Raw genomic sequence first — 23,133 nt, forward strand, 5'->3', positions numbered from 1 at the left:
TGCTGGTCACATGTTCTGTTTCTGCATCTGTATATTGGTTTGACAGGTGTGTTCAGCTTGTAAAAATTCATGAAGCTATATAATCACGATACATACTTTTTTCTGTAGTTTTACTATCCATCAATAAAAAGGCTGTATGTGTATATGGTTTTTTTTTAAAGTGCGTTCTTAAAGAAAGATGTGACTGCTCATCTTAGAAGGTAACTGGAAGCTTTTATATCCAGGTAGGAACCAAAACATCAGGGTTTTATTGAGACAGAAAGAAGGCTGGGCTTGCAAGCATGTGGAGAATGTCTCTGAGGCCTGGATGAACCTCCCCCTAACCTTGGAGCAGAGGAAGTAAATGAGGGGCAGGTTGCTTATCTACATCCTGTAGTGAGCTAGCTTGTCCCGAAAGGAAAGTGTGTCTGCCCAGAAGCCCTTCACCAGCGAAGTACAGATGAGCAAACATCATCCTGTCCTCCACAGTGGGACACTTCCTCCTGAACTGCACATCTGCACTGATTGCTTGGTGGACTTATGACCTCTCTTCCTGGTTGCCTTTTCAGGAAGACACTTTGCTTCCACACCTCTTCCATCACTACTTATTCTCCACCCTGCAAGTATCCGAACCCAAACCAGGAGAGCAGGGCCGAGCTATTTACTTGCTCACAGGTCTTGGATTGGAAAAATAAATAAGATGCTGCCCATTTGTCCACAGGTGAAGCAAATCATGGAGGAGGCTGTCACCAGGAAGTTTGTGCATGAGGACAGCAGCCACATCATTGCTCTGTGTGGTGAGTGACTGGGGGCTGATGGGAAGTGGATTGAGAACTGCAGACACTGTTCCAAGCCAAGGAAAGAACAGTCCTCAGGTTTAGTAGTTTTCAGATAGGGCTGCAAGTTAGAATCGAACTCTGAAGCATTTGAGATCTCCCTGGGCCTGGTCCCCGACCTACTGAATCAGGATCTCTAGGGCCCAAGGATCTACATATATCTAGTTCCTTCGATTTTTTTGTGTGCATCAGAGTCACCCAAAGAGCTTGTTAAAACACAGATTCCTGAGTCCCAACCCTGGAATTTCTGATTCTGGTAGGTCTGGGCTGGGCCTGAGAATCTGCATTTCTGACAGAGGGTTCTGATGCTGTTGGTCCACGGACCACACCTTGAAGGCCACTGACCTAGAAAATTCTGGTTTGGGAACCACTGCTATGGTTTGTTTGTTTGTTTTTAAGATTTTATTTATTTATTTGGCAGAGGGATCACAATTAGTCAGAGAGAGGGTGGGGAAGCAGGCTCTTTGCTGAGCAGAGATGCCCCCTCCCCCATGTTGGGCTCAATCCCAGGACCCTAAGATCATGACCTGAGCTGAAGGCAGAGGCTTAACCCACTGAGCCACCCAGGCGCTCCAGCTCTGGTTTATTTTTACTTTAACTTTACAGGAAGGGTTTGTGTTTTGGGTTGCTTTCTGTGCACATCTACATTCTAATTGACCACACCTGTGTTGCTCTGGCATCCCAGCTCTCCAAGCACTGGATTGGGTGCACAACAACATGAGCTACGATAGGAGGGAAAGCCAGAAGCCCTCCTGCCTCACAAGGGGAAAAGTCCGTAATGAACCATCCCTCGCTGTGAAGACTCCTGCCTTTGCAGGGCAAGCCTTTCTACATACACTAGAGTTTTCTTGGATTTCCAGGAATTCAGGTTTCCTTTCAGCTCTCTTTCTGAGGGGACAGCTTGCCATCTCTGTGTTGTTTTCGTTGGCCTCTGAGATTGGTATTTGGGATTTGTGGAAGGGAGGTTGTATATTTCTGAGAGGAAGGAATGGAAGGAGCAAGTAAGGGAAGGAACACTGTTTGACAGTACTGTGGTGAGGCAGATAGAGCTGCCCACCATCAGTCTAGCAACAAATCTGAGGGTTTGCCAGGAGCCAGATCCTGTTCTCCGGATGGGGAAACAACAGTAACGAGGTTGACAGAGTCTCTGCCCCCAAGGGCTTACATTTTGTGGGGAGAGAGACAACCAAATGCACACATAAATATATCCTGTAATAAAGGTATGAAGAAAAATAAGGCAGAGAGGTGAGGGAGAGCAGCTGGGAAGAGATGGCCTGTGAGCAGAGCCTGAATGATAGACTGAGGAATCACGTGAATCCTGGTGCTCTGCTTAATTATGTCATCTTGGACAAGTTTCTTAACTTCTGTCACTCTTAGCTGACTCCCCTAAAAACAGGATGATGATTCCTATATCAAGGAATTTTTATGAGGGATGAGACGATGCATGTGAGTGTTTCTAGCATGGTAAGAGCTCAGGAAATGTCTGTCTTTCCTTCTCTTTTTGGATGTTGAGGCTGAAACTGGGTTTGGAGGATTTGAGTTCCCACCATCTTCCCTTTGGGTAAGTTTCCCAGTTCTTCGAGATGACGTTATGATTCCCAGGTTTATGAGGAGCAATCTAATCTCACCTTTTCTCAGACAAAACCTATTTTAGGGGAGAAGCATGGTAGTCTTGCAGTAAGTGGCTTTGAATAATATTTGAATTCTACTCCTTTCCACCTGTGTTGTGTGCCCTTGACATCAGCCACTTTCTATCATTTTCACCAGAAGGGCTTTGCAGGTGGCCAATTATTCATGACTTAATTCCTTATCCAGACCACATACAACAAATACAGACAACAGAATAAAATAGCGCAAACAGCTTGTGCATGGGCGCTACATGTGGGTGGCCAAGGGGGACTAGGGGAAAGAGAGCCAGGGAGAAGAGTTGTGGGTATCCCACATTCAGGCCAGTTAGGATGAGCAGCAACTGTCAGCTCTCCCTCTGATCAGTACAGGGCCCCCAGGAAGCAGCGGAGCTTTCACTTTTGTCTCCTGCCTGGAAGCCCAGGGTTCTAACAGGCAGAGATAGTACCCTCAAAAGGAATGCTTCTACTTTCAGCCAGGTTTAGATGCTGAAACAGAACAGGGGTCTCTGAAATAGACACAAGTCTCCAAGGTTCTACTGGATCTCAGGAGGTGCCTTCCGTCTGCCAGTGCGAACTTAAATGTCCAAAATCAGACAATGGCCCACATAGGGCGCCTGGGTGGCTCAGTGGGTTAAAGCCTCTGCCTTCGGCTCAGGTCATGATCCCAGGGTCCTGAGATCGAGCCCTACATCGGGCTCTCTGCTCAGTGGGGAGCCTGCTTCCCCCACTCTTCTCTGCCTGCCTCTGCCTAATTGTGATCTCTGTCTGTCAAATAAGTAAATAAAATCTAAAAAAAAAAAAAAAAAAAAAAGGTCCGCACAAGAAGCTATCCAGGTCTGGTCTGAGACTGCAGGCAGTGGTTTTGGGGATTGGGGTAAACTGAATATTGCTTGCCCCCGTTCAGCTGCTGCAAGAATGCCAGCCCAGGCTTGCCATGGCCTTTGTTTTATTTTAAGAGAAGCAAGAAGCCTGGGTTTTTATATGAAATTTCCTAATTTTTAAAGATTGATGACTGATTCCCATTGTGTATTTGTTTTAAGTAGGCATCATGCCCAGCATGGAGCGCAACACAGGGCTTGAACTCATGTTCAAGAGTTGGACGCTTGAGTGGCTCAGTGGGTTAAAGCATCCTCCTTCGGCTCAGGTCATGATCCCGGGGTCCTGGGATCGAGCCCCACCCACATTGGGGCTCTCTGCTCAGCAGGGAGCTTGCTTCCTCCTCTCTCTCTCTCTCTCTCTCTCTGCCTACTTGTGATCTCTGTCTGTCAAATAAATAAATAAAATCTTAAAAAAAAAAAAAAAAGAGTTGGATGCTTGGGTGCCTGGGTGGCTCAGTGGGTTAAGCTGCTGCCTTCGGCTCAGGTCATGGTCTCAGGGTCCTGGGATTGAGTCCCACATCGGGCTCTCTGCTCAGCAGGGAGCCTGCTTCTCTCTTTCTCTCTCTCTCTGCCTGCCTCTCCATCTACTTGTGATCTCTCTCTCTCTCTGTCAAATAAATAAATAAATAAATAAGAGTTGGACACTTAAAGGACTGAGTCACAAAGACACCCCATAGTTCCCATATTTTTTTTTTAAAGATTTTATTTATTTATTTAACAGAGAGAGAGAGAGAACACAAGCAGGGGGAGTGGGAGAGGGAGAAGCAGGCTTCCCACCTAGCAGGGAGCCCTATGCAGGGCTTGATCCTGGGACCCTGGGGATCATATCCGGAGCCCAAGGCAGACACTTAACAACTGAGCCACCCAAGCGCCCCCTCTGGCTTTTTGAAGACTTGATATGCCAGTCTTCTTCACCGCTGGACAAATGCTCAGAAATGTATTTCTGGTCTGAAGTAGATCCAGTCTTATACTTGCTCCTGCTATTGTCCCAACCACATCCAGAATTCAGCTTTGTTCTGGAAGGAATCAGAGTGTGGAGAGGATACTAAGAGATCCGAACAGAGCAAAGGCTGTGCAGGTTGTGTTAACCATGGAGTGGCCACATTCCCTAGAGAATTGGGGCCCTGGGCCCCTCTGCTCTTGGCAGAGGAGAGCAGGACCTGGGCAAGATGAGCTGCTCTCAGCTTCCTTAGAGTAGAGATATTTGAACTGGAAACAGAATCTTCCCGGAAAGCCTTGGAAATGGAACTGAAGAATCCCGGAGTTGAGCCCTGACCCTGGGCAAACCTAGGGGAGTTGTGCCAGACCACTGTTCCTATTACAGGAGGAGGAGAAGTGTGGTTGTTCCTTTTTTTTTTTTTTTTTTTTTAAAGATTTTATTTATTTGACAGACAGAAATCACAAGTAGACAGAGAGGCAGGCAGAGAGAGAGGAGGAAGCAGGCTCCCCGCTGAGCAGAGAGCCCGATGTGGGACTCGATCCCAGGACGCTGGGATCATGACCCGAGCCGAAGGCAGCGGCCCAACCCACTGAGCCACCCAGGCGCCCCAAAGTGTGGTTGTTCCTAAACCTGTTTGTCCAGAAGCTGGTCAGGCCCTGTAGGTAGAAACCTTGTGAGGAAGCTTTGCTGGCAAGCTATGGCTAGCAGTGGGGAGGGCTTCTCCCTCCTGCAGGCAGAGGCTGGGTCTTGGGGAGTAAGCCCAAAGCTATCACTGTAGGAAAGGGTTCTCTGATATCACTTTTTTATCTTAAGAAGGCTTGTCAAGTTTGCATTTCATTTCATAATCTGGTCCTTGAAACGTTTAATATAAAGACATACTATTGAATCGAATTAATGCACCTTGATTTTTTTTTCTTTTTTTAAAGATTTCATTTATTTATTTGACAGAGAAAGAGAGATCACAAGGCAGGCAGAGGGACGGGGGAAGCAGGCTCCCTGCTGAGCAGAGAACCTGATGTGGGGCTCGATCCCAGGACCCTGAGATCATGACCTGAACCAAAGGCAGAGGCCTAACCCACTGAGCCACCCAGGTCCTCTTGCACCTTGATTTCTCTGTGGTTTCTTAAATCCCCAGGTGTAAGCTGATGTCTCCTGCCACCTCCTCCCCCCAAGGGCAAGGGGCTTTCAACCTCTTTTAAGTTTTATTTGATAAGTACCCCATGTAGGGCTCAAACGCACAACCCCAAGATCAAGAGTCTCCTCCTCTTGAGCTAGCCAGGTGCCCCGGGTGCTTTTAGCTTTTGCTTTGGGGCACCTCAGGGTTAGGGTTAAGCACCAAACTGTCCCAGATTTCGCTTTTGAACTCTGCATTTGTAATAATAATATACATGCTTAAAGAGGACATGTTTACTGTCCCCGTCAGGGATCTGAGGGAATTCAGGCATCAACACTTGAGCATGGAATGTTGCAATGGAGAAGCTACCATTTCTCTGAACCTGAACCTGCCCTTCTTCAGGCTCCCGGCTGGGTGTGGCTGCCTCCACAGTATTTCTGTGTACTCTGTTCTGATTGGCCACTGACTTTGGATTTTAACCTTTGCTGGGTAGAACAGGTTTTTGCTGGCCTGGCACAGCAGGTTCTCAGACTCAGCATAGAAGGCATTTGGGGTGAGGGGTGCCCTGGTGGCTCAGTCTTTGGGCATCTGCCTTCAGCTCAGATCGTGATCCCAGGGTCCTGGGATCAAGCCTTCATATTGGGGCTCCCTGCTCAGCAGAGAGCCTCCTTCTCTCCCTCTGCTGCTCCCCCTGCTTATGCACGGGCTCACATGCTCTCTCTCCCTCTGTCAAAAAAATAAATATGTAAAATGCTTAAAAAAAAAAAAAAAAAAGAAGGCCTTGGGGGCAGGGCCTAGGCCCAGCTCAGGCTTGCCACTCCGTGACCAGAGTCCCAGATCTCCCTGCACAGATCTTAGTGTGAGGATTGCTGCTTCAGGCTGAAGATGAGCCTAATGGGAGATGAGGTGGAGTCTGTGGAGCCTGGAGCGGCACCAGGGCATTATTAACAACCGGCTCCCCGCTCCGCGTTGCTAAGCAGCTTTCATTAGCCTGGAAGGTCAGCAGGCTGTGGTGAACTCCTCTGGGGAATGGTGACTCTAACAAGCTGGGAGAGAAGCAGGTGCTGCGGCGGGATTGCCTCTTACCTGAGATGCCACAGCCAGAGTTATTTCAGCACACGCTGATATTCAGACTCCAGGCCGTTTTTAGTCTGTGAAAGGGATTCCTTTTCTCTTCTTCCCACCCAGACTGAATGAACAGCTCACTCTCAGGGTATCTGGCTTCTGCCTTCTATTTGCAAAAAATCAAGTAAGAAGGAATGCCCCCTGGGGAAGGGACTTCTCTCCCCTGCCTTGGGATGAGGCTGAGGGCCTGTGGTGCTGGTGGTCTGTAGCCCAGACACAAGGGTGACCATGGCCAGTTACTCAGCAGCTCTGAACCCACCCCAGGAGGCTGATGGGAGCACTAACAGAGTGACACAGGTAAAACACACAGCGTGGAGCCAGGTATGCATTAGGTGCTCAATAAATGTTGCTCTTATCATCATCACCACCACCAGCAACTTTCTACTTTGTTCCTCAAAATGATCCTACAGGGTAGGGGGATGGATGAAATAGGTGAAGGGGATTAAGATCACACTAACCGTGGTGATGAGCACTTACTAATGGAACTATTGAATTGTTAGGGTGTACATCTGAAACTAATGTAACACTGCACATTAATTACATTGGAATTAAAAACAGAAAGTGAGGGGCGCCTGGGTGGATCAGTCATTAAGTGTCTACCTTCTGCTCGGGTTGTGATCCCAGGGTCCTGGGATCTAGCCCCACTTCAGGCTCGCCGCTTGCTGGGAATCCTGCCTCTTCTCTCCCTCTCCCACTCTTGCTTGTGTTCCCTCTCTCATTATGTCTCTCTCTGTCAAATAAATAAATAGATTTTTTTTTAAAGATTTTATTTATTTATTTGACAGAGAGAAATCACAAGTAGACTGAGAGGCAGGCAGAGAGAGAGAGAGGGAAGCAGACTCCCTGCTGAGCAGAGAGGGGGGAAAAAATTAATAAATAAAAAAAATAAAAGGAAACTAGAGGCGCCTGGATGGCTCGGTGGGTTAAAGCCTCTGCCTTTGGCTCAGGTCATGATCTCAGGGTCCTGGGATCGAGCCCCGAGTCAGGCTTTCTGCTCAGCGGGGAACCTGCTTCCTCCTCTCTCTCTGCCTGCCTCTCTGCCTACTTGTGATCTCTGTCGAATAAATAAATAAAATCTTAAAAAAATAAAATAAAATAAAAATGAAACTAATCCCTTATCATATATATGGTTTGCAATATTTTTTTTAAAAAAGGAAAAAAGTTTTACTAATTTTGTAGGTGCACTCAAGTTATTATATACATCTTTTTTTTTTTTTAAAGATTTTATTTATTTGAGAGAGAGAGAATGAGAGAGAGAGAGCATGAGATGGGGAAAGGTCAGAGGGAGAAGCAGACTCTGCCTAGCAGGCAGACCGATACAGGACTCGATCCTGGGATTCCAGGATCATGACCTGAGCCGAAGGCAGTCGCCCAACCAACTGAGCCACCCAGGCACCCCTATTATATACATCTTTTAAAAAGAGTCTTTTACAGATATGTATTGAAATAGTCATAGATAAAAATATATGATATCTAAAATTTACTTCAGGATGATCTGGGGATAAGTGAAAAAGTGGTTAGAGATGGTATAGCTGAAACAAGATGGGTCATGACTTGACCATTGCTTGGATTAGATGATAGGTACATGGTGTTCATTCTGTCATTCTTTTTACTTGGTATATATTTGGTATTTTCCATAACGAAGTTAAAAAAAAAAAAGGGTCGCCTGGGTGGCTCAGTGGTTAAGGATCTGCCTTCGGCTGCTGATCCCACGGTTCTGGGGTCAAGCCCTGCATTGGGCTCCCTATGCAGGGAACCTGCTTCTCCTTCTCCCACTCCTCCTGCTTATGTTCCCTCTCTTGCTGTGTCTCTGTCAAATAAATATATAAAATCCTTAAAAAGATTAAAATAAATAAAAGGAGGAGGAAGAGATATAATGAGTAACGACAACTCTCCTGAGAAATTTTTCATAAAGGGGAGCATCTAAATGGCTCAATACCTGAATGGGGATATAGGACCAAGGGTGGTGGGTTTTGTTTTTTGTTTTTGGGGTTTTTTTTTTTTTTTTTTTTTTGAGTCGGAGAAGCTACAGAATATTTATGTGCAAATGGGGAGAACCTAATAGGGAAACATTAAAGATACAGGGAAGGGAAGTGATGTTTGCTGGAATCATGTCCTTGAGAGGTGAAAGGGGCTGAAACCCAGTATGTTGGTAGACAGAGTACTGTAGAGAACAGCACAGCCAGACCATCTATAGGGACAGGAGAGAAGGCAGGGGTTGGGCCTGAGGTGTGGGGAAGAAAGGCACCAATGTGAATGATACCTTCAGGGTACTTGAGAAGTAATAAAGGAGACTTTTGTACCTCTGCATAGCCTGTTGCTTGTAGTCACTCAAAACCTATTGAGATGGGACCTGTTCACTTCCCTCACTGCAGCTGAAGCTCAGAGAGATTTAGCGGTTTGCACAAAGTCAAATAGCTAGTAGGAATCCCTATCCCTCTTGCTCCAAAGCCAGTGCTACCCAGGGATGGGTCTGCCCGTGTGGCCTACCTAGGAGAGAGCCTTGAGGTTGGGGCATTGAGTTGCAGTTGGCCCCTGTGGAGACATGGCTGGTTCATGTCACCAAGCAGTGGACTTGTGGTATTCAGGGATACTCTGGGAGACAGTGGATCCCTTGCTGAGCTGAGCGAGACCAGCTCTGGCCTGCTTCCCTGCAAAGCCACGGTAAGTGCTGTACTTGCAGATTCTGCCCTACGTCTCCATCAGGGCAAAGAAGATAGGTATATGTGGTAGGAATTTCATTTTCCTCACCTGCCGGGTTCTGGACTATCAGGGCCGTGCTTTCTCCTCACAAAAACCTGAATGGGAGCGTTGCTTTCTTGTCTTAGGGCACTGAACAGGGCCGAGTGCCCCGGAAAGCTGAAGTAGTCAGCGTCACTAGTGCCGGCTGAGAGAAAGTATACTCTAGTTACCATAGAAATGCTCATTCCAGGTGAAAGTAACTGTTACAGATCAATGGGTGGAAATAGCCAGCCGGGGAAGTGGGGAGGAGAGAGATAGATGATGCCTGCCCTCTCCCCTTTGCCCTTCCCACTTCATCTGCTACATTCAAAATACTGATTTCTCCCCTTGGCAGTTGGAGGAAGTTCCTACTTAAAAAAAGGCTGCCCATCCCACCTGTTCCTTTATCTCCAGGGAGGGTGCTATTCTTTTGGCAGTCTTGATTCCACCATCCAAGCCATTCAGCTTTTATTATTTATTTATTTACTTACTTACTTACTTACTTACTTACTTATTTATTTTGCCATTCAGCTTTTAAATATTCTGCTCTAGGGGCACCTGGCTGTCTCAGTGGAGTGTGCGTCTCTCGATCTCGGGGTCATGAGTTTGAGCCCCATGTGCACCATAGAGCTTACTTTAAAAATATTTTTTAGAGGCGCCTGGGTAACTCAATGAGTTAAGCCTCTGCCTTCAGCTCAGGTCATGATCTCAGGGTCCTGGGATCGAGCCCCGCATTGGGTTCTCTGCTTAGCGGAGAGCCTGTTTCCCCCTCTTTCTCTCTGCATGCCTCTCTGCCTACTTGTGGTCTCTCTCTCTGTGTCAAATAAAATAAATAAAATCTTTAAATAAATATATAAAATACTTTTTAATGGGCACCTGGGTGGCTCAGTTGGTTAAGTATCTACCTTCAGCTTGGGTCATGATCCCAGGATCCTGGGATCGAATCCCGTGTCCAGCTCCCTACTCATCAGGGAGTCTGCCCCAACCCTGCTCATGCTCATGTGCGTGCTCGCTCTCTCTCAAATAAATAAGATATTTTAAAAATTTTACTAATAAAATTTTAAAAATAAAATTCTGCTCGTGTCCTCAAAAACTCCAGGATCCAAACCAGCCACCTGTGGCTGACTGCTCCACTCAGCACCATCCTCACTTGGGTTCTCTATGGAGACTACAACCAAACGCCCCCTTTGCACAGATGGCAGCCAGCAGAGGTGGGGGAGCAGAAATTACTTGCCACACCTGCTCTTTCCATTACCAGCCCTTTGTGGCTCAGAGCCTTGGGCTTAGCCTTCATGTCAGACTGTGCTAGCTCTGGATGCAGTGTCCCTACATCTCAACCAACTGGCCTGGTTCTCTGAAGGACATTCAGTGGATCCCCCAATTACCAGGCCCCTTGGCTACTAAGCACAGTTTTAAACATAGGTATGTATGTGAGAGCCAGGGTTGTTGCTGAGGTTCCCTGGGCTGATTGAGGATCCTTCTCAACCACTGCTGCCTATCCTGGGCAGCCATAGTTTTAGGCCATTCTTCTGGCCCCTTGAGCTACCTCAGCTTGTCTTACCTGCTGAATGGTTTTTCTGGTCTGTGGCTAAGCTCAGTAGAGCCCATGTGCTCTTGGGAGGGTGGGGAACCAAGCCAGTTGGGAGGGATTACTGAGGGACCTGGTGAAGGACTGGATGCCCATGGACAGACCCAGCCTTTTTGGGTTTTGTGAGTTTTGGTTCACCTCCAGGCTAGAGAAAGTATCTTGCATCATCTCATTATAGAATCATGGGATCTGGGTTGGAATTGTCACCTGTTTAATTATTATGATTAGTATTCTGATTGGGTAATATGTTACCTGGTTCAAAAATCAAAAGTGTACAAAAAGTGTACAGTGTAAAGTTTACTCCTTTTTTAAAAAAAATATTTTATTTATTTATTTGACAGAGAGAAATCACAAGTAGACAGAGAGGCAGGCAGAGAGAGAGAGAGGGAAGCAGGCTCCCTGCCAAGCAGAGAGCCCGATGCGGGACTCGATCCCAGGACCCTGAGATCATGACCTGAGCCGAAGGCAGCGGCTCAACCCACTGAGCCACCCAGGCGCCCCTAAAGTTTACTCCTTTACCTGGCTCCGTTCACCCACTTTTCCTCCACTTACCCATTTGCACATTGGTAACCACTACCACTTTTTGTTTCTTATGCATCCTTCCATAATTTTTTATCCTAGTAATAGAAATTATATTCTTTGTTTCCGTACACACACACTTTTTGTAACAAAAAAGTATGCAGTCATACTTCTTGCTTTAGGGGACACTTCACTGTTAGTTCCTAGAAAACACCCTCACTCATTTTCAGAGCTGTGGAATAATCCGTTGTATGAATATACCATATTTACTTAACCCATTCCCGTTGATGGACACGAGGATAGTTTCCAGTCTCTTGCTGTTGTAACTAAGTAATCTTGCAGTGATATCTGTAGACTAGATTCTCAGAAGAGGGGTTACCAGGTCCGAGGTTATTTGCACTACTGAGAGAGAGTGCCACACTGCCTGCAGAGGAGCAGGGAAGGGAAAGTCAGCCCTCCACACGGCAAGGTCTGAGAAGATTCAGTTACTTCCTGGGTCCCTTCCATCTCTGTATACCAATGTCTCCTCTTCTAAATTGGATTCCTTGGAATGGTTAAATCAGTGTGTAAGGATTTGTGGGAGGGAGTCCTAGAGGAGTCTCTTAGCACTTGTGGTCTTCATCCCATTTAGCATTATTTAAGCCCCATAACTTAATAGGCATTATTGGAACATCAGAGACTGGTGAGGGAAAGTTCCAGGGCTAGTCATGGCCTGTAATTCCCAGCTTTTCCCTGCGAAGATGATGCCAGACCTTTTGGGAGAGATGTCCACAGCAAGGCTTATAGTTCTTGTTGTTCCCTGAGGCTGTTTGTCAGTGGGATGGAATAACAGAGCAGAGAGGGTTCCGTGGGCTCAGCTGGCACCATGGCTCCAAAGTTCTACTGGAAGACCAACGTGAGGAGAGAGAGGGTTGTGCTTATGGAACCACGTCTGTTTGTGTGTTTTGATTTATTCACCCAAACCTTTCTACTCCAACCAATGACCAAAAATAGTATTGATTTGTGTTACTTAGTATATATTTGTCTCATATGACATAAGCTAGATGATGTCAGGGATGTCTCATCCCTCTTCTGGTGGACCCAGAGTGGCTATAGGTAGTACAAGGACCCAGTGGAGCCTGGGGGTCTCGAGCCTTCACTTAGAAGGAGAATGGGTTGGGCTGACTAGGTGCTTAAGCCATGATAGGCCTCTCCTCCCACAGCTTTCCACCCTGGGGAGGGGTCATGGTGGCAGTGTGGGGCGGAAAGTGGAATAAGGTGCTGGAGTTCTGCTTGGTGCTCTGGGCCTTCAGTCAGGAAAGGCAAAGCATGGGCGTCTAGATGGCTTCTCCCAGGAAAGGGTGTTTGATAGTCTGTGAGAGGCCCTTCCTGGGCAGCGAGGGCAGCAGGAGAATTGGACCTCATTGCTGCTGGTTCTGCAACTAAGTTCTGAGTGGTGTTCACTGTACACTGTGGGGCAGGGAGAGTCTTTGTACTTGCACCTCTGAGTTTCGACCCGTGGAACTGTCCGTGGTTCAGCTCAACCCAAAAGTATTAGAGCAGGGATTCTAAAGCTTTTGGGGGTCAAGTACCCCTTTTAGAAGCTAAAAATCATGGATACTTTATCTGGAAAAATACTCACATAAACATGCTGGAGCACACCAGTGATTTTGTAGGCAATATTTGGGGGTCTTTGGAAGGCACAGAAGCTCACCCACAAACCCTCTTAGGATAGTAGTTCTCAATTATCATTAGTGTTATTGTTATTACTATTGTGCCTACATGCTGCATGCAATAATTTTCATTGTATGTGCTGACATCGGTGGAGGGTGGGCAGACAGCCCTGTGGGGATGGGGAAGGATAAGTACAGTTTGGTCAGTGGCCAAGGAGCACATGGCTGGGTTAAGAATACCTGGCATAGGGACACCTGGGTGGCTCAGTTGGTTAGGCTGCTGCCTTTGGCTCAGGTCATGATCCCAGCGTCCTGGGATCGAGTCCCATATCGGGCTCCTTGCTTGGCAGGGAGCCTGCTTTCCCTCTGCCTCTGCCTGCCACTCTGTCTGCCTGTGCTCGTTCTCTCTCTCTCTGACAAATAAATCTTAAAAAAAAAAAAAAGAATACCTGGCATAGAGGGTCATTTACGTTGCTTGGAAGGTAGAGAGTTGCGAGGGATTTCTCCTTCCCCAGACATTTCCTGGCACCTTGCCTGCATTCCGTAGAAGGAACGTAGGGGATATGCCATGAGTAGGAGGGTACTGGGCATGATGTCTGGGTTTCTCTTGATATTCTCTACTTGCAGTATTTGCCTCTGCTCACCCCGGAGAACCCTAATACCTGTGCCCAGAGGCTTCCTGAGAGTGTGGGTGTGGCCCAGCGGGTGGAAGCACTACTACCTGCAGTCCCAGCGCCCCATCCTCGCTGCATTTGCAGTCTCCTGGGGAAGGTGGGAAGGCTAATGACTCATTATGCCAGCAGTTAGTCACATTACTGAGGTGCATGATTCCCTCTAGGACTGGTGCCACCTGCTGCCACTCTGGTCACGTTCAGTGCTGCTTCTCTGCCCCTGAAACGGGGAGTGCAACCCCAGGAAATGGTCACCACTTTCCTATCAGTGCTGCAACCCCAGGATCAAGAGACCGGGTCTCACTCACCTGTGCACAGGGCCACACAGGACCTCCAGGGACCAAGGGGACAGCCATGGAGTAGAGTATGTGGACACTTAAGGAGAGATTCTCCCACATGCCCCATACACACGTGGTATGTGTAGGTATATCCATCTGTATACACATGTGCACACACATGTGTGAACATACTGGGAGGGAAAGGCTGTGCCTTGTAAAATAAAGTCCTCTGGGACCTGAGCAGGGAAGAGCCCCAGAGGAAGCTCCTAGGAGAGGGAGGGTCATGCCTTATTCCCCTGGGTTCGACCTACAGGTCGGTCCCCAGGACTCCTTCCAACCTCTTGACTTCAATACAAGAGAAGGTCAGACACAACTCATAGGATAGCAGTGACTGCCTGTCAGTACTGAAAATGAGAACAAAAACCAGATGAGAACCTGGGATCAGTGGTTATTTCCCAAGGCCAGGGTTCATATTCTAATGACCCTAGGCACAGTCAAGCTGATGGGACCTTAATTCCCCTTTTCCTGAGAGAACAGCATCTCCACCTACCTCTGGGCAGCCTGTGATTCCCTCTCTCCTCTTCCTGCCAGGGAGAGTCTTGCAAAAACCCAGTCCTTGGAGGTTAACCATGGAACAGGATCTCGCTAAAAAGGGTTGAGGACTCAGGCACCCGACAAGGACAGAGTACCTCCTGTGTGCCAGACTCGTGCAAGGACTTTACTCAGTTCATCCTGTGTGACGTTTCATGCCAGTCCTAAGAAGTAGCCCCATTTCATAGGTGAAAACAGGCTCAGAGTTTTCCCCCACATTTCCCAGGGGTGGTGAGTGGCCATGTGCTAAGCTCCAGACCCTGTTCTGACTCCCACCTCCGTCATAGCACTGTTGTCAGTCCGTATAGAAAGAACACCTGTGTGACATGAGGGGACCCCTCTTTCTTCTACCTATGGGGCCCCCCAACACACCTGGAAGAAGTGAAAGGGCCTGGGCCAGGGTTTAGGATCCTGGGTCGTGGTTCTGGCTCTGCCACTGCATGACTATGATCAACTCCCTTCCTCTTTCTGGGCCTTTCCCTGCTCATAATGGGTGAGCACCCCCCATTCATACTAATATTTTTAGACTCTGCACATGCCTGGGGCAACTCTCCACTCTTTCCCCCCAAGTTCTTCTTTCCTTCCTGCAGGATCCAGATGGGGGTAATAAACTAGCCCCTAAAAACATCATGAATGAGTAAAGGGAAATCCTGCCAGCATGGGAAATAGAAATCTCTCGCTCTCGGCTGCAGGGCTCATCAATAATTCAGGAGCCATTGTCGGCTGTGATCTCTGCTGCGGCCTCATCAATATTTCACCTCCTTCACAGAACCCTGTTCCTTAGCAACCACATCATCCATGCTTTCCAGGAGGGCTGCCAGGCTATGTGCTCCCTGCAGCCCCTGTCCTGTCGGGACTGTCCATGCTTGACCTTGTGGGCGGGGGAGGAGCCACTGGAACTGGCAGCTTTAGTCCTCACAGTCCTGGGGGAGTGCTGCACACAGGAGGCATGAGGCATGTACATACCAGGCAAGGGACAGGGAGAGTGATGTTATGGCATGTCAGTCCCTGAAGGTCCACCCTGGGCAGGGACGGAGAGACAGGGAGGGGAATTTCGGAAGGAGGTCAGGGCATATGGTCCTGGCCTGCCCCTCTCCCTCATCCCAGCATGGGTCAGGGCCTGCCCGTACTCCGTACTCCACTCTCCCTTTCCCCCTTGCACCCAGGCTCAGATGCTGGTTTTCTCTGCGGCTCAGGTGCAGTGGAGGCTTGCCTCCTTCATCAGCTGAGACGGCGTGCTGCTGGCTTCCTGCGCAGTGATAAGATGGCCGCCCTGTTCACCAAGGTGGGGAAGACGTGCCCGGTGGCTGGGGAAATTTGCCACAAGGTACAGGAGCTACAGCAACAAGTGGAGAGCAGGTGAGCCCTGGGCTGGCTCCTCCCATCACGCCCCTCTGCTCCTTGCACTTGGCATTTGCTGCTTCCCAGGCTGGATTCCTGGGCTCATTTTTTGCAGGATCCCTGGGGTGAGAGACCAGTCTCAGGGTGGGGGTTGGCTCCTTTTGGACACAAGCCCCCATGTCAACTCCTCATCTTCGTTACCCCTCTGGGTTCTTGGGGCACCAAACTCTGCTCCTAGCGCTGCCTGTCTGGGGCTTCCCCCCAAACCCTCCATTTCTGAAGCCTACGATCTCTTTGCAGGAAACCCTCAGCAGGCAACCAGGATGCCCTGCGGAGACAGGGCTCTGCCGGCGGCGGGAAGGCCCCAGCACTCAGCCTGCAGGCTTTAAAGCACATATGGGTGCGCACAGCACTCATCGAGAAAGTGCTGGATAGGGTCATGCAGTACCTTGTAGAGAACTGCAGGTGACTGCCCCATCCCCCAGGCAGCCCCCCCCCCCCGCCCCGGGCCCACCTCCCGAGCAGTCCTTCAGCATGCATGATTGTCCCTAGCAGTGTCTAGGCATGCCCCATCTTCCCCTCTCGCATCTGGAAAGCATAGACCACACTGTGCTCCCCACAGAGTTCAGTCCTTGTGGACTCATTTCTTATTAGTGACTCCCATGAAAGGGTCTTTGTGGGGATGTCCATACTTGGTCGGCTTGACTGTCCTGGAATGAGCCCCCTGTCTGTCTCTCCCCCTGGCAGCAAGTACTACGAGAAGGAGGCGTTACTATCAGATCCTGTGTTTGGCCCCATCTTGGCCTCTCTTCTAGGTGAGCCTGAGAGCAGAGAAGCCTGTGCTGGGCCGGTGGGGACTGAGGGGCAGGTGCTGAAGGGGCCGCATCCGAGCTAACTGTCCCTGTCTCCACAGTGGGACCCTGTGCCTTGGAGTACACCAAGCTCAAGACGGCTGATCACTACTGGACTGACCCGTCCGCGGATGAGCTGGTCCAGAGGCATCGTATCCGGGGTCCCCCTAATCGCCAGGACTCCCCTGCAAAGCGCCCAGCCCTTGGAGTAGGTATCCCTCTCCCCACCCCTTATACTTATCCAGGCTATGCCCATGGCCCTGTAGGAAAGGGCGGCTTGGCCTCCGTGTTCCTTGCAGACATAGGCTGAACCTTAGAGATGCATCAAGGTCATGGCTACCGCAGGAGAGGAGAGCCTTTTATCCCTGCTGGCACTCACGTAAACGCCAGGAGCACACCAGTGGCTCGTGGCTGGAGGGTGGCCGAGAGCAGACCCGGGACAGAATGGACCCCTGGGTCAGCTAGAGAGGGTCTGTGTGGAAGCCTTGTGTTGTCTGAGGCAGATATCCTGGGGCTGCGGGCTGAGCTGTGCCTTCCTGTTTAGATCCGGAAGCGGCATTCGAGTGGCAGCGCAGCAGAGGACAGGTTGGCTGCCTGTGCTCGTGAGTATGTGGAGTCCCTGCACCAGAATTCAAGGACACGGCTTCTCTACGGCAAGAACAACGTGCTGGTGCAGCCGGTAAGAAAACTGAATGCCCTCTTCTCCCTCTTCAGAAAGGCCCAGGACTGGAACCTTCCAGTAACATGTGTCCCCTTCCTCAGGGGCTTGACTATAGAGAAGTAAGTGGGACCCCCCCCCCCGCTCCCCCTTACTTTGCCCTCATATGCCCTGTGTCCAACATTGAGCTGGCAGCAGCCGACTCTGTTAGTTGGCATCTGCACTGCTAACTGAGAAGCAGGCTGTCCAAAGATGGGAATGGCAGCCTGATGGCAGGGTGAACTCCTAGCTTGGGTAAGGCTGGCCCAGGACATACCTGGTATTCAGGAGGCTGACAGAACAGAGAACAGAGCCAGTAGCCCCAGGCCAGCCAGGAAGAGGAGGGACCCACATCTGCATGCAGCTCATGTTCTCCCCTCCCTCCTCCTAGCCTCCATTCCAGGGTCCTGGGACTGTGCTAACTCGGGCTCCCCAGCTCCCCCCTGGAGCTTAGGTCTCAGAGGCCTCTCCTGGGAGTCTTAGCACCTTGTCACCTCTGCCTTCTGCTGTGTTTCCTCCCCACAGAAGGAGGACATGGAGGCCGTCCCTGGCTACCTCTCCCTGCACCAGGCTGCAGAGAGCCTAACTCTGAAGTGGACCCCCAACCAGCTCATGAACGGGACTCTGGGGGTCTCCGAGCTGGAGAAAAGGTGGGGGCTCTGGGACTCCAGGCAGGGGGGTGCACAGACTCCGCTTGCTCCAGGAGGCAGGCCTCACTCCTATCCTGATGCCAAGAATTGCAGGAATAGGCTGCCTAGAGAGTCCCAAGCTCTCTAAGATCAAGCCAGGCCTGGGCATGAAGAGGTTGGCCTGAGCCAAGCTCGAGGCAGCTGAGACTGCTAGGCTCTGTGCCATGACAGCACAGGCCCAGATGGACATGCCTGGGCGAGGTCACTTCTCGGCCACAGTCCTCCTGTCTTCAGGGTCATTTCACAGGTTTTGGCGGTGGGAAATGAAGAAAGTGGGATGACGGGTCTCGCGACACAGTGACATCGATCTGGTTGCTTTCCAGCGTTTACTGGGACTATGCCCTGGTTGTTCCCTTCAGTCAGATCGTCTGCATCCACTGCCACCAGCAAAGTGAGCCTCCCTTGTCCTGGGCACAGGGTTGAGGACAGAGAGAGACAGCCCCTTCCCGGCCACATGCTGTACAGGGCCCATTGGGTGTCCTGGCCTCCTCCTGTCATGCCCATGCGTCCGGTCGGGAGGCCTGGCTGACTGGGTTGTGGTGGTGACCATGGGGTCTCCGAAGCCCAGCCTCACCCGTGCATGTATACCCCACAGAGAGCGGCGGCACGCTCGTGCTGGTGAGCCAGGATGGCATCCAGAGGCCCCCGCTGCACTTCCCACAGGGAGGCCACCTGCTTTCCTTTCTGTCCTGCCTGGAGAATGGCCTGCTGCCCCGAGGACAGCTAGAGCCCCCGCTCTGGACCCAGCAGGGGAAGGTACCTCAGGGCTCGGGATGTGCACTTCCTTCCTTTCTGCACTGGAGTTCTTAGCGACTCCCTCGGGCAGGACCAGGGATCAGACGCTGCCCTGCACAGGCCGACCCCCCCCCACCCTTCCCTCCACAGGGGAAAGTGTTCCCCAAGCTACGGAAACGCAGCAGCATGCGGACCATGGATGTGGAGGAGATGGGCACCGGGCGGGCCACAGACTACGTGTTCCGCATCATTTACCCCGGCCACAGGCATGAGCACAGTGAGTTTCTCAACCTTCATCCATGGAGGAAGAGAGAAAGACGCTCAGGGAGGTGGGGGAGTGCCCTGTCACCCAGGAGGGGTGGCAGGCAGGGTCTACTCACCGACCAGGCCTCTCGCCAGACCTTGCCCTGCAGATCAATCCTCTGAGAAGCTGCCTCTCTTCTACCTGGCTGTCTTCCCCCACCTTGTCACCCCAAGATACTTGCCTCAGCCAATACTGTACAGTTTTCTCTTAGCCTTTCCTGCCCTGGCCTGAGGGGGGGAAAAAAGTGGTGAGACTAGAAAGGGAAGGTGGAGAACTCCATTCTTCCAGGGCTCACCGCCCGCCTGCCACAAGGCATCCTGGGTGTAGGATCAGTGCTTCCTTTGGGATGGCACAAGTTGTTCCTGATTCCCCCAGAGCCAGAGCCCTCCTCGGACCAGCTACTGGTCAGAGGAGCTTTAGCTGGAGTAGGGGTGCAACTGAAGGTGAAACTTGGAGCTGATCAGGGATCCTTGGTGACTGGGGTCCGAGAGATGGCTTGGCACGCGTGGGTCCTGCTCCACCTGGACACACACCTCTGGGCCCACGGGGCCTGTCTACATATCTGCCAACATCAGCGTTTCCTTTCTGGTGTGAGTGCTGCTGCTCCCTGTAGGTTTCTCTGGGCCAGACTCCGAGTCTTGAGGATAAGCTCAGGGAATTTATGAGCACAGAGCATTTTTTGCCAACTGGGCCACCTGTCCCTAAATTTCCTAACTTGGGCCAATAAGTTGTCAGCAAGTTGTTTCTGCATTAGCAGACAGATGACCCAGACAGCAAACACATAGCCGTAGCCCAGATAGTCCCAACAGGCCTGATGGGCATGAGCCATGGGGGGCCATTGGACCCCCCCTCCCAGAGGTGCTTAACTAGGAGCCACACCTTATGTCAGAACGTGTTTGCAAACCTGCCATTTAATCTTGGGCTGCTGCTCAGCTGAGATGACCCACGTACCCTCTTTAAGCCTTGGCATCTCTTAGTTCTGGTCACTTTGCTTTAAGGACTGTGTCCCCAGAGGGCAAGCCAGGGCACCCAGGAACTGAAACCCAATGGAGTCACTCGGGCTCCTCGTATGCAGCTCTGGGCAAACCTTGACGAAGTTTGGATTTACAGTGTCAGGAGGGGGATTTGGGGTAATCTGCAGATTTGGTTCAGCCTGACCATGACGTGAGCTGGAGATCGATCAGGATCCATCTGCCAGCAGTTGTGCCAGCTCTGGCCAGGGCTGGGGAACTCATGAGCTGCCTGCCTGTCCCCACTGGTCCCTGTCTTTCACTCCCCTTGCTCCCCCGTCAGTTCTCCGTCTTGTGTTCTTCCTAGACAGGGCCTCCTTCCACGGAGCTCTGGAGCTGCCACCTTGCCCTCACTCTCTTCCACACTGTCCCCAGTAAATAATTCAGAGAGCTCTCGGTCCCCCAGCCCATTCTCAGCGCCAGCAGGTTCAAGGCGACCCAGACTCTCTGGCCCCCTGCCTGCAAGGAGGGAGTCTGGTGCCTCCCGCCAGGACCCGGTGCTCATGCCTCTGCCTCTCTCGCTGTTCTCTTTGAGCAGTCACTATTAACTACCACCACCTAGCGGCCAGCCGCGCGGCCTCGGTGGACGATGATGAGGAAGAGGAGGATAAACTGCACGCGATGCTCTCAATGATCTGCTCGCGGAACCTCACAGCTCCCAATCCGATGAAAGGTTTTTATCCCTCCCCCGCCCCCCGCCCCACCCCCTGGCCCACCTGCCACCCTCCGCAGGGGCTCGGGCCGGCAGTGTTGGCGTTATGGGACTGGGGTGGTCCCCCAGCAGGAGGCAGGTCAGGGAGGGTGGAAAGAGGAGCTGTCAAGAAGAGGGGATGGTACAAAGAGCAGGGGGCTCAGGGCTCCCCATAGAGTCTGTAAGGGAGAGGGCTTCATGCCCGAGAGGGAGGATCCTCTGATAGGAAGATCAGACCATCTGGTTGCCTCTCAGGAACCCAGAATGTCTTTCCAAGCACTGTACCTTGGGGTCATGCTGGCAAACCTGAGGCAGTGTCTCTCTCTTTCTCCCTTACTGGCTGGGAAGACTGGCCTCCTGGCCCTGTACCTCTGACTTGTGACTTAACAGAAACAGGATAGAGGTACAGGCCCCTCCCCAGCAGGGGTGAGGGCTCGACAGCTCACCTGAATGAGTCCCTAGCTCAAGCGAGGGTTTGGAGCCACAGCTGAAGGGGACCCAGGGGTAAACCCAGTGAGGCTGTTGGCTCCAGCAGGTACTGCCTGGTGCTTCAGCATACAATCTAGAAATAAACGTGCCAGAGATCTAAGACAGGTGTTTCCCACCGTCCCAAACCTCAGAGCCACAGATCACAGAGGAGGTCCCTTCATTGTAAACAACCCAGCACAGTGCCCAGAGCTCCTTGGCATTGGTTCCTCTGTCCACCACCCATCTTTCTTAGCACACAGATAGGTCAGTAAAGAAGGAGAAACCCACTCTTTACAGAGTGACTTGGCCAGGTAACCTAGGAAGTTGAGGCCAGGATGCTCAGGGAAAACCGGTTATGAAAGGGTTGGGGCCTGCTTTCTTGGAGTTTAAGGGAACTTCTCCATCCCCACCCATTCCTGTGCCATAGAATTAATTTCTTCTCCCCTTTTCCTGACCCTACAGAGGGTATCTAAGAATATGTGACATGCCCTTTATGCTTCCACAAACTTCTGCCAAACAGCCCAGTTCCTTAGCCCAGACACCAAATCAGCAATGAGCTACCCGCGCCCAACCTCCACTCCCTGGGAAACTAAGTCTGTGGCCTAGAACCCACCTAGCACACCCTCAGCACAGCCCTAGCAGCTGCCCCCTATCTGCCACATGCCTGCCCTTGTGCCCTGCCTCCCTTGTAGCCCTCCTGGACAGGTCCCCCCCGGGTAGGAGTGCAAGGGAGCCTCACTTCTGATATTGTCTGCACACAGCTTGCCATCTGGTTCCTTGCAAACCTGGGCTCAGGGCTGCTTATTTACAGGCTAAGGTATTTGGAGCAGTGTAGGAAGGCTGAGTCAGGAAGGACAGGAAGGGCTGGAGGCTTGGGGAGGGGGGTCCCACAGAGCCCCTGTCTTGGCAGACTTGGCGTTAGGAAGCCTAACCCTGACCAGTCTTAGGGCCGAGGCTTCCAGGGTCAGAGAAGCCTCCATGCCTATGGAGCCCAGAGGCCTCAGGCCTCGTCTGGGCTTTCTCGGGGGAAATCGGGAACCAGACCAACCCAGTATACAGGCCCTGGGCCCCCAGTACTTGGGAGGGGAGAGGAGGCAGGAGAGGAGAATTGGCAGGTGGTTGGGGTTGTGATGGGAGCTCCTACCCCTGCCCCAGTCCGTAATGACAACACTGTCGAGTCCGTTCTACTAGCCGTTGCTTTTCAGGCCTGCCACATGCTTGACTTGTGCATGTGAATCAAGGGACGGGTGTCCAGACTCTCCTCCCCTTCCCCCCACCTCTCCTCCTCCTCCTGCTTCCTCCCCACAGAGCAGAGATGCTGTTCACTCTAATTCTGCTCCAGGCCAGGCACCTTTCACTCGGAGTCTTAGGGGCTGTGGGGTTCAACCATCCTGATCGTTTTTGCTTCATACTTTCCTCAAGCTCAGAGGAGAGAGTCAGAGTCAAAGCTGGCCCAGCAGATCCCCCAATCCCCCCCATGTCCAGCCTGCTGCCCCTCACCCAGTCACTCCAGAGCTCCAGCTGTCTGCACTGGGTTAATTCAGAGATGCAGTGTTCAATGCTGGCTGGTTCAGCTCCTTCCTGGAGAATTAAGGTGAAGAGCATTGACCCAGGAGTCTTGCCTTGGTTGGGCCCTACTTTTGGGGCATGAGCTTGTTTCCCTATGTGCCCACCGTTCATCCTCTGCACCTGTCGCGCCCCCACCCTCACCCCCGCCTGCCCGCCTGTTGCCTGCTGCCTGCCTGGCTGGGCCTGTTCCCACCCTCCCTCTCATGACTGGCCTTTCTCTTGCCTGTTGCAAGGGCAGGAGCTGGGCTCCTGCCCCAC

At 51.2% G+C, this 23,133-nt stretch overlaps 1 protein-coding gene across 8 annotated transcripts in view; it reads left to right on the forward strand.

The window, feature by feature from the left end:
- SGSM2 (small G protein signaling modulator 2) overlaps window positions 1–23,133 on the forward strand; it is a 36,431-nt gene that overhangs the window by 3,357 nt on the left and 9,941 nt on the right. For 3 of the 8 annotated variants that reach the window (XR_006603767.1, XM_013053484.2, XM_013053483.2), the window contains exons 2-12: window positions 701–776; window positions 15,687–15,879; window positions 16,162–16,326; window positions 16,609–16,676; window positions 16,775–16,920; window positions 17,257–17,391; window positions 17,935–18,059; window positions 18,422–18,489; window positions 18,694–18,854; window positions 18,984–19,110; window positions 20,686–20,820. Coding sequence is in view for 7 of the 8 variants with exons in the window: in XM_013053484.2 (XP_012908938.1) it covers window positions 701–776; window positions 15,687–15,879; window positions 16,162–16,326; window positions 16,609–16,676; window positions 16,775–16,920; window positions 17,257–17,391; window positions 17,935–18,059; window positions 18,422–18,489; window positions 18,694–18,854; window positions 18,984–19,110; window positions 20,686–20,820 (1,399 nt within the window). In the remaining variant the exon portion in view is untranslated. Of the gene's footprint in view, window positions 1–700; window positions 777–13,818; window positions 14,016–14,520; window positions 14,709–15,686; window positions 15,880–16,161; window positions 16,327–16,608; window positions 16,677–16,774; window positions 16,921–17,256; window positions 17,392–17,934; window positions 18,060–18,421; window positions 18,490–18,693; window positions 18,855–18,983; window positions 19,111–20,685; window positions 20,821–23,133 lie in introns of those variants that run through there. The other 5 variants (XM_013053486.2, XM_013053487.2, XM_004746837.3 and 2 more) reach the window with 5 other exon arrangements.

The sequence above is a fragment of the Mustela putorius genome, unplaced genomic scaffold, assembly GCF_011764305.1.
Source record: "Mustela putorius furo isolate JIRA1106 unplaced genomic scaffold, ASM1176430v1.1 tig00003962_pilon_pilon_pilon, whole genome shotgun sequence".
NCBI classification, from domain to species: Eukaryota; Metazoa; Chordata; class Mammalia; order Carnivora; family Mustelidae; genus Mustela; species Mustela putorius.